At 40.5% G+C, this 16,539-nt stretch overlaps 2 protein-coding genes across 2 annotated transcripts; one reads left to right on the forward strand and one right to left on the reverse strand.

The window, feature by feature from the left end:
- The first annotated feature begins 13 nt into the window (after positions 1–13).
- Positions 14–10,262, forward strand: pold1 (polymerase (DNA directed), delta 1, catalytic subunit). The gene is made up of 27 exons (XM_084370531.1): positions 14–100; positions 1,151–1,339; positions 1,951–2,064; positions 2,258–2,398; positions 2,633–2,758; positions 2,957–3,125; positions 3,478–3,592; positions 3,718–3,847; positions 3,989–4,155; positions 4,284–4,388; positions 4,583–4,723; positions 4,862–4,972; positions 5,118–5,309; positions 5,394–5,482; positions 5,594–5,710; positions 6,132–6,245; positions 6,472–6,619; positions 7,259–7,354; positions 7,468–7,605; positions 7,951–8,126; positions 8,240–8,392; positions 8,492–8,594; positions 8,693–8,825; positions 9,088–9,201; positions 9,303–9,355; positions 9,806–9,903; positions 9,998–10,262. Exons 2-27 carry the CDS (start codon positions 1,153–1,155, stop codon positions 10,083–10,085), a joined length of 3,318 nt encoding a protein of 1,105 aa, XP_084226657.1. The 5' UTR covers positions 14–100; positions 1,151–1,152; the 3' UTR covers positions 10,086–10,262.
- Positions 10,263–11,103: 841 nt separating this feature from the next.
- LOC311268791 (GTPase KRas) lies at positions 11,104–16,354 on the reverse strand. The gene is made up of 5 exons (XM_084372650.1): positions 16,053–16,354; positions 15,687–15,799; positions 14,402–14,580; positions 13,169–13,328; positions 11,104–13,004 (listed from the first exon to the last, which is right to left on the reverse strand). Exons 2-5 carry the CDS (start codon positions 15,795–15,797, stop codon positions 12,891–12,893), a joined length of 564 nt encoding a protein of 187 aa, XP_084228776.1. The 5' UTR covers positions 15,798–15,799; positions 16,053–16,354; the 3' UTR covers positions 11,104–12,890.
- Between the last annotated feature and the right edge of the window lie 185 nt (positions 16,355–16,539).

A 16,539-nucleotide genomic window follows, 5' to 3' on the forward strand; every position in this document is an offset into this window, starting at 1 on the left:
AAATTTTCCGCGCTTTCGTCGGTGAAAGTTCACAAATTGAAGAAGAGTGGCGGGAGCTGTTGTCAACCGCGGGCTGTTGTCAAGAAGTAACGCTGATTAGGTATTTATAACTCAACTAGAAACGTACCATTCATCGCTAGTTGCCTTGACTTGTTGAACAGTGACACCAGTCCTACAGTTTAGTAGGATCGGCTTTGGCGCGAGACCGTCCTGTGTTTACACCTGCTTTTGCTAGCTAGTGCTGCTGAAGCTCGTTACAAAAGAAAGCAGCTTCCCTAGTTAGAACGAAAAATAACTTGACATAGACTTGTGCACTGGAATAGCAAGGCTTATATATGCTATGTCTTGAATGTAAAGTGTAACATTAACGGGCTGCTAAGTTAACAACAAACAAGCATTTAGGAGCCTGGGAAGACGGACTGTAGCCAAATACAGAAACTAGTTTTCATGCTAACAGTGTAATGTGTTGTGTGCAGTTAGGAGATACATGCTAGATACATGGCTAATGGACTAATGTTACATCATGTGCAGCAGCACGGAAGGCTGTCTCTCATTTGTTGGTGATTGTTACCAACCACATGACGCCCAGTTTATTACGTTAAGCTTCTCATGTTTATGACATTAACAACAAAACTTGTTTAAACATATCAAATTATTATATTCAAGCATTTAATTATCATTTCCCACGTGTCGCACTTCCTCTTTTAACTGTGTCCAGACCAGTGCTTTTATCCCTCTGATGCTGTTTTGCTCTTCATTATGTGATTGCACTTTATCCTATTCACTGGATAACACCCATCGACATGATCACTGACAGCCCTGCACTTGTTTTATTTGGTTTATTTGCAGTAAGCCCACCATAGCCAACACAGTTTGTAAGCATATGCACTGCATGCCAATTGTGCTTCGACAGTAGAAGGGATATTAACACAAATGTAGTTAAATAAGTGTTTTGTTTCTGTTGAGTCTAACCTAATATGTACAGTATTTTCTTGGTTGCATATCAAAAGGGTAACTTTATTTTCAGGCAGTGATAACCACAACAATTTGTTGTCCTGATGGTCCTGCCTCATGCTGATTATTTTGGTTTTCTGCTATCATGCCTCTCATCTTCCTTAATGTCCCTTTTTGCCTTCAATGTTTCTTGCAGACATGGATTTTAAAAGACGCAATGGTGGCCCTTTTGTTGGTGGTGCGTCCCAGGCCAAGCGGGGTAAAATGGCCGGTGAATGGGAGGACAGTCCATCTCAGTTTGAAGAAGAATTGTCCATGTTTGACGAAGCAGATATGGACGCGGAGGAGATGGAGGGGCAGGCCGGCCATGATGTTATTCCCGTAGGTGGGTATTGTACAGAAAAACGCTCAAACATTATTGGTATATGTAAAAGGGTGATCCTGGTGTAGGAAGAGATTGAGTTATGTAAAAGACATGCAGACCTGTTACAAAAAATGTAATGGCTCACAATTAATGTTTAAGTTTTACACCATCTACATACCTTGAATACCACTAATGTAATAAAGCTGTATATTCACACAGAACTCAACCAATGTAAAGACCAGAATCTGTAGAAAAATTAATTATGTTTATTTTACAGTGTGATTTTTCTCATTTAAGGTAAGTAATTTGACCAACTGCTGTTTGAACAAATCAATGCATGCTTGGCTTTGTCAGCTGGGATTGACTCCAACTACCTTGCAGCCCTCATGGATGAGCGGAAGTAGCCAATTAATGGATGATAGATGATAGATAGCTTTGCATTGTGAATAATACAACTTTGCGCTAACAATAAGAAGCCATCTGTGGAACTAGTTAACCATCATTCCAGGAAGTTGTTCTTATTGTGTTGGTTCAGCTTCTGATTATGCTTCGACAATGCTTAGCTATACTATATTGAAATGATAAATAATGCAGTTTGGTTTTACTTTTGTCTCCCCACTTTGTTTGGTCAGGTGACCTCTTTTCAGCTGACCTTAACCCTCGTTGGCGGCGGCCTCATGCCCCCTCACTGGACCCATCATCTGACAATTTGGTGTTTCAGCAGATTGATCTCGACTATTATTTAGGTAACTATCAAAGACCACTTTTGTTCAACAGAAACTTAATTCTGTTATATTTACTTGTCTTTTAGATTCATCTTGGCTTGTTTGTTGTTAGGATTTAAATGTGTGTGTCGAACATTTCCACATGCTCAAATGCTGTTGCTGTATGTTAAAACAAATCATATCTTAAGTTGAGTTCCACTTTTGTGTTATGCAGGGGAAGCTGTTGCGGGCATGCCTGGCCAGTCACAGGGAAAAGTCCCAATCATTCGAATGTTTGGGGTGACAGACAGTGGCAACAGTGTGTGTTGCCACATTCACGGTTTTGCACCTTACTTCTATGTTCCTGCACCAAGTGGTGAGTACATGGCATTACTTCGTCAATACATAGAGTATGTGCATATTAACGCTTTATATTTCCATGACACAGTTGATCAGAACAATACCTTTTTAATCAGTTAATATTAAATCTTCTCTCAGTAGAACACATTTCTCTTGCTTGTGAGAACGTCCCCTCTTTTGAGAGGGGAAATCTTTTTATTTATTCTAACAACTCCTGCAATGTTGCACTCTTTTTGCTTCCTTTGAAAAGGTTTCACGTCCGCCCATCTGGGTGAATTTAAAAAAGAGTTGAACTCTGTTGTCCTGAAGGACATGAGATCCAACAAGGACAACATCTCTGTCACAGTATTGGCTGTGGACATCACTCGCAAAGAGAGTGAGTATGAATGATGTGCAAATGCTCTGGTCCATTTGTTGTGCCCTGAATATGAGTGTGTAAAGGAACTCTTTGATCAGATTATTGTGAACTGAGAAGGTTGATCCTAGTAACAAAACACATTTGATTATCGATTCAGGCACTCAGTTAATCAATATGATTCCTGCTGTTAAAGTTTGTTTTTTCTTTTTCTTGAAGACATGTATGGTTACCATGGGAAACGTAGTCTGGACTTCTTGCGGATAACCATGGCGATGCCACGTCTCATCGCCCCAGCAAAAAGACTGCTGGAGCTGGGCTTCAAGTTTGCACATTTCCCCATACAGAGTTACCAACCCTATGAAGCCAACATAGATTTTGAGATAAGGTGTGTGTGTGTGCATGTTTGTGTTTTATTCAAGCCTGCAAAGGAAATGAAAAAAACATAATGTAACCCTCTAGATTTTCTTTTGGACATTGCTTGTGTGCTCGTCACTTGCACAATGAGCAGAGGACGAAAAAAAAACAGTTAAAAGACAGTCATTATCATCAAGTCAGCTTAATTAGACACAGAATGTATTCTTGATTCATGGAAGCAGATACATTATTGTGGACTTGACATGCTGATATATCTGCCTGCTAGCGTGCAGACGAAGCTAACTTAATGCTACCTGTGGTGTATGTAACATAGCCAACGAAACAGAAACAGAAAAGCTTAATGAGCCTCTTTTTGTTGTCAGGTTTATGGTGGACACTGATGTGGTTGGATGCTGCTGGATTGAACTTCCCAAAGGCAAGTACAGAGCACGTGAGGAGAAGAGCACAGGGGACACAGATTCTCGGTACCCAGGCAAGGTAAGTCTAGTTCACACACATCCTGGCACATTCTGGCCTGTCCTCTGAGTGCCTTCATATAAAATGTGTTCTGTCAGGCTTTTACCAACAGTGTTCATGAACTTTTCCTTTGTTTTGTCCTTCAGGTGTCCTTGTGTCAGTACGAGGTGGATGTGGGGTGGACAGATTTGATAAGTCACCCTGCAGAGGGAGACTGGCAGAGGATAGCTCCGCTCAGGGTCCTCAGCTTTGACATTGAGTGCGCAGGAAGAAAAGGTGAATTTCTCTCTTTCCCTCTGGCATTCTTATAATAGAGTATGCAAACTAACCTGTACCATCTTTTTGTTCATGAGGCCTGATCATACTCAATGAAAAGCACATGCACTTTGACTCTGACGTTAACTCCTTTCTTACCAGGAATCTTCCCAGAGGCAGACAAAGACCCTGTGATTCAGATAGCGTCTATGGTGCAGCGGCAGGGTGAGACGGAGCCCTTCATTCGCACAGTGTTCACTCTACAGTCCTGCGCCAGCATTGTGGGCTCTCAGATATTGTGCTTTACACAGGAGAAACAGCTACTACAGGTATGCACGCTGGCTTCAGTAAGGCACTGAAAAACATGAATATTGTGACAGGTTTTCCTCATTCCCTTTTCTAATTTTTTATCAATCGTCTTTCTTGTCGTCGTTTCTTTTTATGTGTCTGTGAGCAGAGCTGGGCGGAGTTTTTGAGAACTGTGGACCCAGACATCATTACTGGATACAACATCCAAAACTTTGACTTTCCCTACTTGCTCAACAGAGCAGCTGCTTTAAAGGTTAGATGGAGCCACATTTGTCTTCTACTTCCATGCAATAACAAGGCTTAAAATCATCCAATTGATTGCAATGCACTTAATAATTCTCAAAGAATGTATTTTTAGTAGAAATACTTTGAACTTCCCTTTTATATTTGAAGATATACATTCCTTCACCCCACTTGTACTCAAGAAAAATGTTCTTTTGTGTTCAGGTGAATCTCTTTCCCTACCTCGGCCGTGTGCGAGGCATCAAGTCAGTCTTGAAAGACCTAAACTTCCAGAGCAAGCAGATGGGCCGCAGAGAAAACAAGACCATAAACATGGAGGGCCGGGTTCAGTTTGACTTACTGCAGGTCAGCTTCAACTGCAACAACTTACTATTGCACATCATATCGTTAACAAGATTTAAATAACGATACAGTTGGCATGTGAATTGCTTTGGTAAGAATTTTCCAGGTAAAGCCACTGAACAGTTGGTGTGTTTTTCTCAGGTTCTCCTCAGGGACTACAAATTGCGCTCGTACACACTGAATGCTGTGAGTTTTCACTTTCTGCAAGAACAGAAAGAGGATGTGCAACACTCCATCATCACTGATCTGCAGGTAAGGCACAAACAAGTAACTGTGTTTTATCAGGAAGAAAGCTGTTTATCTTTAAGAACAGAAAATCAATATTTAAGCAAACTTAAACTCGATTTGTTGCTGTTTTATTCTCACCTATCCTTCCCCCTTTTTTCCTCCATCACAGAATGGCAACGAACAGACGCGTCGTCGTTTGGCTGTCTACTGCCTGAAAGACGCCTACCTCCCGCTGCGCTTGCTGCAGAAGCTGATGTGTGTGATCAACTACATGGAGATGGCCAGAGTGACAGGTGTGCCTCTCACCTACCTGCTCTCAAGAGGACAGCAGATCAAAGTTGTCTCTCAGCTGCTGCGACAGGTAACAAAGGCAAACATGGTGACAGTCACTATATGAGTACATCTGATTTGAGGACAGTAACTTTAAGTGTCTGTACATGTTTAGGCCATGAAACAGGACCTGGTCATGCCTGTTGTAAAAACAGAAGGAGGAGAGGACTACACTGGAGCTACTGTCATTGAGCCAGAGAAAGGGTATGTATATCTGCTATTAATGTGAGTGTATGTCTCCCCTCTGCTCTTGGTGTTGATGGTTTCTGGAAGCTTCTCATACATCTTTCCATCACCACCTTCTTCTCTATGTAGGTATTACAGCATTCCTATTGCCACCTTAGATTTCTCCTCCTTGTATCCGTCCATCATGATGGCTCACAATCTGTGCTACACCACCCTGCTGCAGAAAGGCTCGGCAGAAAAAAACAGGTAAGCAGGTCTTTTAAAATATGTGATTATCATGAAAATCATGAGAAAATAGGTTTTGTTTGTGTCTTGAAGAAAAGAAATTGTCATGATATGTTATGTTCGTTATGAAGTTTAAAATGAATGAATAGCTTTGGTATCTCTAAACGTTGCTAGTCCCTTGATCCTCAATATATAAACGGCCAGGCCAAAGACTTATTTTGGTTGTTCAAAGAATGTAGGAAATCGATGTTGAGAAAAATCAAAACGGCAAACAAAAATTAGGCCTGAAACACAGACACAATGATGGGCAACGTTAGCTAGTATGATTGTGTGATTAATCATCCATTTGTTGATTTTTAATGACCAAAACACCACTCAAATGCGTCCCTGTCTAGTATTAACATGGTGAACTCATATCTGAGGTGGCTGTGTTTTTTTTCAGTCTCTCACCAGAGGACTTCATCAAGACTCCGACTGGTGATATGTTTGTGAAGAGCTCTGTGAGGAAAGGACTTCTCCCGGAGATCCTGGAGAACCTGCTGTCTGCTAGAAAGAGGTTTGAATTGTTCAAATAAATCTCCAAATAAAATTGATTGAAACCCTCCTTAAACATTTAACATGCTGCTAAATCTATTAACTTTTTGATCCTCTGACACTAACAGTTAGTGTGTAATAGTGTTCAGAGTTACTCTAAAACAAAATTGGTTCACCTAATCAAACTAATGAATGAAAATCGGTCAGACGTGGCTTCCGTCTTATCCTGTCCCACTGTCTGTCCACAGGGCCAAAACAGAGCTGAAGAAGGAAACTGACCCTTTTAAGAGGCAGGTGCTAGACGGCCGACAGCTCGCTCTCAAAATCAGCGCAAACTCCGTGTATGGCTTCACAGGTGCCCAGGTGGGCAAGCTGCCCTGCCTAGAGATCTCACAGGTGAGCTCTTGACTCTGGGTCTCATGCTGTTTTTTATGTGCTGAAAACTTAGGAATGCTTATGTTAAGTGACTGTATATTATGCACATTCAATAGGAAAGTCCTGCTCGCACACCCTAAAGGAGAGTCAGAGGTTGCATGATTGTAATTTGTAAACATGTCAAATGTTTACAATTATGACACATTGGTTCATCAGTCGTGCTAAATCAAGTTGTACCCACTTAACTTGTTGTTGCACTTGCCGCTGTTTTGCACGGATGTGAAGTCGGAGCAAGAACTTTAAACTCCAAAGATGTAGAACAAAGATTAGTGTCGAAATGGAGGCCACAGAACAGGTGGGAATTTAAAGACTTAGTCACAGACCTGCTGTAAGTGTAAAAATGAACCACAGACTGTGTTTCTCTCTGTTTTGTGGAAGGTTGACATACTTAGTTTCACAACACCCTCAAAGAGTTGAGAAGACACCTGTTACATGAGCTGATTTGGGATAAAATGCTTTGCACACTGGCAAATATCTCGTCCAAGGAATTGAAACTCACTGACTGTAATGTAACTGCTCCATGGCCAGTGAAGGCTTATTCCCTCACCACAGATCATCAGTGATAAACTTGTTAAAATCTTTCCTTGTCATCTCATCTAGAGTGTCACTGGTTTTGGAAGACAGATGATTGAGCAAACCAAACAGCTGGTGGAGTCCAAGTACACCATTTCCAATGGTTTCCAAGCTGATGCTAAGGTGAGGAATAGATGTACCTCTGCCACACCAATACTTACCCAAATGTATTATCTGATGTTTTCATTGTGTGCTTGTTGATTAAATGATTTTTGAATATTTTGATCTTTTTTAAGGTCATTTATGGGGATACAGACTCCGTCATGGTTAAGCTTGGAGTTGCCACGGTCAGGGAGGCTATGGATATCGGAAAAGAGGCAGCAGAGTGGGTATCATCCCACTTTGTACAGCCCATCAAGCTGGAGTTTGAGAAGGTACTATTTCTGCCCATTTGATTAAAACACTTCCTTTCTTACTGTCCAAGCAATTCCATCATCTATCTAAGTTTTGATAAGTTTTGTTTCTCTTTTAGTTGGGATGGTGAGAGAGGGTGGAGGAATCTGAGTACTGAAGTAAAAGGGGATAAAAACTTGTAAAATAACACCACCTTGACTTATATCTTCATGTAGTATGTGTCAGTTGTTGTTGTTGTTGGTGAGAAAGTCAAAGTCGAAAATTAGAAGACAAGGTAGTCTTTGAGAATCAGGCTATGTTTTGGTTGTTGGACCACAGGAAGAGTCCTCTCAGCTAATGAGAGCTTATATTTGTCACTTCCACAGGTGTACTACCCATACCTGCTGATCAACAAGAAGCGCTACGCCGGCCTTTATTTCTCCTCGAGTGCAGACACGCATGAGAAGATGGACTGTAAAGGTATTGAGACTGTTCGCAGAGACAACTGCCCTCTGGTGGCCAACCTTATCAACACCTGTCTGCAGAAAATACTCATAGACAGGTAGACACACACACACACACATTCTTTCTTGATGCAGTTCATGTTGTTATAAGATTTTATCCACAGCTGTTAATTCATTGTGAAAGTAATCACAGCCAATGACGTTTCCTCAGGGATCCCCAGGGTGCTGTGGCTCACGCCAAAGAAGTGATCTCGGACCTTCTGTGCAACCGCATTGACATCAGCCAGCTGGTCATCACCAAGGAGCTAACGCGAACAGCCCAGGAGTATGCTGGCAAACAGGCACACGTGGAGCTGGCTGAGAGGTCTGATTATCCAGAGAGACCTCACTTATCAATTCAAATCATACTCTGTGTGTGTGTGTGTGAAGGAGCAACCTGACCATTAATATTGATGATTTACAGAATGAGGAAAAGAGATGCTGGCAGTGCGCCGAACCTGGGAGACCGAGTTCCTTATGTCATCATCAAAGCTGCAAAGGGATCAGCAGCATACATGAAGTCAGAGGTGTGTAGTGTTTGTCTGTATAAAACCATGTTTGTTTCATTGGTGCTTTCTTTTATTTATTCCAACGGTGATCCTGATTCTTCCACATGTTGCTTTAGGACCCGATCTATGTGCTGGAGAACACCATTCCTATCGACACACAATACTACCTTGAGCAGCAGCTGTCCAAGCCCCTGCTGAGAATATTTGAGCCCATCCTGGGAGAGAGCAAAGCAGAGAGCGTCCTGCTCAGTAAGTCTACAAACACGCATGTCGTGTTTATCACAGTTTGGCCAATTAGCTGAACCTCTTGTGATTTATATGTGTGTCATCTTCTAGTTGAAATACCAAAGTCGCAACCAAAGATACACATGCCAGTCAAGAAACTAATAAAATATTCTTGTCAAAAAGGTGTGATATAGACGTGATAGTTCAATAAATGACACTTAACTTATGTGTTAGCTTCTCAAGCTTTAAATCTTAATGTTGCTGTTGATTTTCTGGTGTCTTTCAGAGGGTGACCACACGCGCTGTAAGACTGTGTTGACCTCAAAGGTCGGAGGCCTCATGGCATTTGCTCAGAAGAGGAGCACCTGCATCGGCTGCAAAGCTGTGCTGAAGACGGACGGTGTGTTTGCTCAGAATTTTAAGATTTGTTTTCTATTTGATATCCGCTAAATGATGTGCCACTTTTTCGATGGAAGATTTATATTTAGTTTGTCATTGCAGCGGCTGTGTGCGATTTCTGTAAGAAGAAGGAGTCTGAACTGTACCAAAAGGAGGTAGGCTAGATGACTTCATACTTCAATATGTTGGTTTTCCTTACAAACAGGGCCATGTTTATTTGATTAAAGATTGTGTTTAAAGAAAAGCTTAAATGTCTTGTATTTAGCCATGGCTGTCCAGTGTAAATCATCGTATTGCCCTCTGGTGGCTCCTCAGAATTCCCTACAGAATTTGAAATTGGTTGTATTTAAGCACATTGAACACATTAAACACAGCAGATTGCATATTTTAATATCAAACCAAGTCTAATTTTCTAACCTGTAGGCTGGTGCTCTGGTTGAATTGTGTTTTTGTCTTTCCAAGTTGTTCAAGTGCTTAAGTAAAGCACAAACCATTAAGTCCTTTTTAGATAGTTTTTTAATTTGTTAACATAAGAATTAAGGGGTTAATATCTGAAAACAACATAACTTTTCCTAACTATCTCACATTCTGGTTTTAAATTACAGATCTTTCACCTGAACGCACTGGAGGAGCGTTTTTCTCGCCTGTGGACTCAGTGTCAGCGTTGTCAAGGCTCCCTCCATGAGGATGTGCTCTGTACCAGGTACATACACAGCAAATATTTACTATTACTGTGTGTTTACTGCAGTGCGAGTCCTTCATGTCCAGTAACACTGTCCCTTCTAACTCTTCTGCAGCCGAGACTGTCCCATCTTTTACATGAGGAAGAAGGTTCAGAAAGACTTGGATGATCAGAGCAAGTTGGTGTCTCGCTTTGGATGGTGAGGCACACACACTTATTCCTTAGGTGCCTCATTTCACATGACTTCAGACTCTTATTTTCTCACTGTATTTGTTTCTACACCTGTGGGTGCTTGTAAAAATGCATATATGTCACACTATTTCTATGTTTTCTAATATGAATAAACTCGTTTTTTGTAAAATAAAATCAAAAAGCAATTATTTCTTTTTGGGCTGTCATGTATGATTATTACTCATTAAATCATTACAAAAGTCTAATTTGAAGCTTTACATACAGCATGCTGAAACCACACCAGACAGAAAATTCACTACACATGTCCTGTGTGTGAACTGTAAAGAGGTTAACGGTGTATTGTCCTGCTTGTTCAGCTTTACACATGTGCATTCCCATATCTTAATTTGCTATCAAAGTAAAAGTGCGTACTTTACAGAAATGAAAGGAGGAACTTCATTGCCTTCCTCTTCAGCCGTATTGTCTCTGTCAAACCTCATAAACCATAAACCACTTCTTTTTCTTGCCACTCAGATCAAAAACCCTGATCGTTTAAAACTTTTGATGGCACAAACTGATGAAGGGAAATGGAGATTGTGTTTGTTATTCCTTCTTAGAAGACGTGACAAGATGAGATCTGCAAATCAGATCTGTTCCAAGTGCACCTCATTCTCTAGTGAAATTGTTTGAGATAATAACTTTAGAGCTGCAACGATTAAGCAATTCATTTTTCAAGAATAAATGTTAAACATTTGCTGCTTTTCTTTTCTCAGTTATGATAGTATGTGAGTTTTTGGTTTTGGACTGCTGGATGGACAAAAGAAGCCATTTGAAGGCATCGCTTTGGGTATTTGTGATGAACATTTTTCACAATTTTCGGACATTTTATAGGTAAATTGTAAAAATAATCAGCAGATGAATTGATACTGAAAATAATCATTAGTTGCAGCCCTAGATAAGTTCTTCTGCCCTGTATCTCATTATGAAAATACATTTTACATGTCCTTAGCAGTAAAGAGCAACCGTGGATAAACAAAAACACACAAGACGTAAAAGCTAAAGACATTTAATTGTTCATTACAGCAGAGTGCATTAAAGATATTACACAGCTGTCCATGAGACTTGTACATCTTTTTAGAGTTACTCCATATTAAGTCCAGATAATGAGACAGCTGCTGGTTCAACACCATGACAAAGTAGGAAACCTTAATGTATGGATTCATTGAAGTTAGCTCATAGAACTTCAATATAACTTGAGAAAATGTGTGGACAGCGCTTTCTTAATGCAGATGTTGGTTTTAAAATTGGGAAAAGCTGTTTTTAATGCTACAAAAATAGAAATATAACAATCCATAACATTTTGGGTGACAGTAATTATCAAAGAAGAGAAACACTGCTGTAAAAAATTGATGCCCTTTGGAAATTCCTTATCGTCCAGCATCAAGTATAATTGGATAATGTTACTGCCGCTGTGTCTGAGCTCTGGAGATTTCTCACACTGCTTTCAGCATCAGTGTACTTTAAATGTATGCAGTACCACAGAGATATTTGCACATGCTACATGCTCTGATAGAGTTGTGTAGCATCAACAGTGCTTAGACATGGCAACTTACAAATGCAACGACCAACACTGGCATTCATATAAAAATTGCATTGAAAGTGGACTCTGGAATACAGTGCGAGTTGGGAACAAACAGCAGGGCTGACACGTTAATGATGGTGTGAAATGATTGACACAGACATCAGATCTCAACCAATCATCTGAAACAGCTCCTGGTTTGCTATTCCTCGGTATAAATCTATATTCCTTGGTAAACCTTTATAAATGGCACTAACTAATCCTAAATTATACTATTAAGAACAAAACAGTAAATTAATAAAGTGCACCTAAGAGTCTGGAACACATTGTTGAGGCTTTGATACTGTGCTGATCCTACCCTAATATTACATTTTCATTGAAATGTGGTCTTTGAGAACATTAAAAAAATAGATATTGCTGCAGTGTTTCAAGCCCCAGAGGACACACGAACCTATAAAACACAAGCGGAAGAAAACATTTTCTCCACTCCCAAGAAGTTTTGACCAATCATCTGGAAGCAAAATATTTAACGGTATCCTTCGAAAGGAATCGAAGATGTAATAACTAAGAAATGAGAAAAGGGGACAGTTTACGCTAATTGTAGGACTTCATGAAGTCTGATGTGTACAGAGCAATCAAATACAACTGATTACACATTTTATCACACTAAACAAAATGTTCAGTCCTAAAATATTTTTTTAGACCTGGGCTGAATGAATCACCTGATGTGACAGTGCAAAGTGCAGTGACGCATCACTGTGAACTCTTGAGCCCTAAATAGTCAACAGGAGCTGAACTGTCTGTTAAGAAACACTCGCTGGACAAATTACACTTAGAAAAAGAGAATTATCTGAACAGACAAATTCTCATTCTGGGTCTTTCAAAAGAAAAAGAAAAGATATTTCTTCCCTAGACTCATATTAAGTTTGCACAAATGGTGACTTCAACCGAAAAGAAAGAAAAAAAAAAATCAGCTGTCTGTCAAAACTGCAGTCTAGAGTTGTTTGGACATCGAAACAAAAACTAGACCACCAACTGAATTGGTGTTGTACACTGCACAGTACATTGCACAGTGGGTGAGTAAATGGCAAATCTTTTCAGTGGAAACTGTGACAGCAGTAAAAAAAACGAGTTTCGCCACGTCTGCTCCCTTGTCTGGAGCTGCGCTGGACGTCTCCAATGTGACAGAGGAGCTGCAGTGTGTGAGAGGGAGCATGAAACAAGTGCTGCAAGGGATGCTGCTGGTGTGTGTGGTTTGCTATAGTATTATGCAACGTCTCTGAGTGTTCTTCTTGCTCTTCTTGTTGCTGCGGTTGGTCTCCTTATATCTTCTAATCTCCCGCACTAGTGAATAGAAAGCTTCCTCCACACCCTGCAAGACAGAGGCAGAAAAATGTCTGTTTCATGCAAAATAAAGATTAGAATTTTATACTGACATTTTGGTAATCAGAAGTCTTATTTCAGGTATTGATTTGCAGTTTTTCTCCTGCATGCATCGGTGCAAACTAAACAGGTGTTACCGACTTCCCTGCATACCTGTCTTGTTTTGGCAGAGGTCTCGACAAACGGTACTCCGTAGCTTCGTGCCATCTCCTGCGCCTGCCGTGTCTCCACTGTGCGGGTGCTCAGGTCGCTCTTATTTCCCACCAGCACCATGGGAACACTGTCACTGTCCTTCACCCTGTTGATCTGCTCTCTGAAGAATAGACAAATTCGACAGTGAAGTGCTTGTCAGGCTAATTTTGTTGTGCTCTTTGACCAATCGATCAAACTTCTTTCAGTTAAGAAACATAGCCAAACTTGGGTCTGTTGTGTCAAGAAATGAAATTGGACATGCCAGGACATGCTTTTATCTCATCACCTTTGGAAAACTGAAATTCTCTTTTAACCTGTCTTTATAAATCTTCCTTAAACTGTTTACAAACCGTCCAAAATGCAATCCAACAGAGAGTCACATGTTACACCTGTTTCAATCTCTCTGCACTAACTTTTAGAATTCATTTTAAAATGTTGGTGCTCACTTATAGAGCCCTATAAGATCAGCAGCATTTAATGGACCTTCTGTAGCCCCATACCACATATGCTAAGCTCTTAGGTGCTTGACCTGGGGTCCGAGTGTACCTCGGACAGGTTTTAAGACTCAGGGAGATCGTACTTTCCAGTTGACAGCCCCCATATGGAGTTGTCTGTCAATAAGCTTGAGGTCTTTGAACTCTGTGGACTAGCAGCTGAAATCCCATCAGTTCAGACTGGCATTATGTTAGCATGTGATATTTTATGTTTTAACTTGTATATTTTACCTTATAAATTGTATCTGGTGTTATCTTTGTTTGATTTTATGTCTGACTGTGCTTTATGACTGATGTCAGTCAGGTGTTGTATTAATGAACTTTGCTTGCTTACTAATTAAAGATGACTAATCTGTGTCTTTGTGTCACTTCTGCTTTCTTCAGTACAGCTTTACTGTATGTATTTGGGTCAGTTAAAAAATGTGAAACCAGATTCTAGTTTACAGAGGACCCCTTCACCAACTCGGCACATCTAAAGATCTGAGTAACAGATAATTGCGAAGGGCAGTTCCTGCTAATCAGGAAGCAGCCTTTGTAGTGCTAGGCTGTCTGAACCTGCACATTACACTATACACAGCTGGATTACTGACTGAGCAAACGCAAACACACATTACTGAAACAGACCAACTTTTTCCAGCCGCGTTTCAATACTGATACCAGTCTATGGTGGTGTTCTTTTAATTCATGAAGCATCTTGTACCTGTAGAGATGAACATCCTCAAAGGACTTGATGTTGTTGATGGCAAACACACAGAGGAAGCCCTCCCCCGTCCTCATATACTGGTCCCTCATGGCGCTGTACTCCTCCTGACCTGCAGTGTCCAGGATGTCCAGCAGACAGGTCTCTCCATCAATCACCACCTGTTTTCTGTACGAGTCCTGGGACACAGCATTGACATGATTTTGTCAATGCAGCATTTTGTTTTACCAACGGATTGCATCATATCCATTCCCACGACAGTCGCACTGCCGCGTCATGTAGCAACAAGACCGTGTTGAATGGAATGTTTTCCTAATGAACTCGCAGAAACATGATTTTTTTTTTTTTTCCCCCCAACATCTGCTTTGAAATATAGCATTAACTGCCTCACAATTAACACCAACTGAATATAGAGATTAACAATCAATTTGTGGTGACTCTTAGCAACAGTGTGAGACACAACAGAGACTACACGGCAGTGTTGATTTCTATCTGTTGGTGGTAAATATTTTCACAGCTAAGTTCACAGCAAGTTTTAGCAAGTTCTGGCAGATTTTCACATGTTTTGGCCTCTCTGGTGCTGTTGATGTGCAACAGATGGCCTGGTGTTTGCATTATAATGTTTTTCAACACGAGATTTTAGATTCACACACATTGCGACACATAGTAACCTCAACCAGCTGCAACATGAAAATGCTTCCTATGCGTTTATGGATCAGTAATAATAATACGACTTTGACAGTGGGCATTCTTCTAAACATAGAGCACCTTTGCTGTTGATGTGCATGTACAATTTGTTACCAATATTTTTTATTTGAGTGTTATTGCAGGACTTTTACCTGTAATAGAGTACTTTCAGTTATTTATATTTCTACATATACTAAGTTAGTTATTTAGTTTTAAAATTTAAAAATGTACAAGTGCCATTCCTACATAGACTTATGAGACACTGAAACACTGATGTGCTGGTGAGAGAAGAACAAATCCTCTTGCATATACCGTTAAATTGCATTATTTCAAATACTATAAAGGTAAAGGCAATGAAAGGATCTGTATTTTCCCACCACTTCTACAACTCTTCACTTACAGCATAAGGAGGAATAACTTAACTGTGTTGTGGTGAATGTTCACTAACATGGCACTTTTACTTAACAGTGGATGTTTTAAACTATCTTACCACATGAAGGTGAGTATGAAGTTTCATGGGAAACACTAGATTGTGTTTCCTCAGCTATACTACACTTTACACATTAAACTCTTATGTGGCTTATGGTTAGTGTCTCACCTCAATGGTTGGATCGTATTCATCAACGAAGTGGTTCTGGATGAGCTGGATGGTGAGAGCGCTCTTCCCCACACCTCCTGCCCCGACCACCACAAGCTTGTACTCAGTCATGCCTGGAAAGGATTAATCCAGCAGGTAGCCGTGATTTAACATCTGATCAGCCGAGTAAGAGGTGAATAGGAACAGATCTAACCAGTTGATAATGCCCTCTTCCTCTCTACACTGACATGGCGAAGAGACTGACTGACCCAGATTGGTTACTATCCGTTGACGTTAGTTGTCTTTATGTTAACACTTATTCAGAATTACTGCATCGATATGAATGAGTGCTGGTGGTAAAAGTGGATATCAATTTAACGTACTTACCTATGTGTAGGATGTATAACAGTCTGTGAAATGACAGATGAGTTAACGGATGGGTAACGTTAAATGAGATTAGCTTGCTACATAACGTTAGCCTGAGACGATTTCCTCATTCAAAACACTTGCAGGTAAACTTCAAGTTCTGTCCGCAAATTGTTTTTCTGTCTGTCAAAATATTAACTCTAGACACTTGAAGCTACTTGTAAAAATGTAACTTCATGTTATAAATAAATTAAAAGCCTAAAATTGGGCGAGCTCCTTAGTCTTTCCTTTAGTCTCCATTGAGGTTCATTGTAGGCAGAGCGTTTTCACGTTAATCCCCTCGTCAAACAACCAATGAGCTGGCAGCACGGAGACTGACATAGAAGCGGCCGAATCACAGTGAAGTTATAGCTTTTTAGACCGCCCATATTTTGCGCAAACGTCCAATCACATGCAGGAGTAGCCCTAATTGGGCGTGGCCTCTCAAGCAAACTTCACATATGGCTCT

This window comes from Pagrus pagrus, assembly GCF_965226575.1.
Source record: "Pagrus pagrus genome assembly, chromosome: 13".
Classification (NCBI taxonomy): domain Eukaryota; kingdom Metazoa; phylum Chordata; class Actinopteri; order Spariformes; family Sparidae; genus Pagrus; species Pagrus pagrus.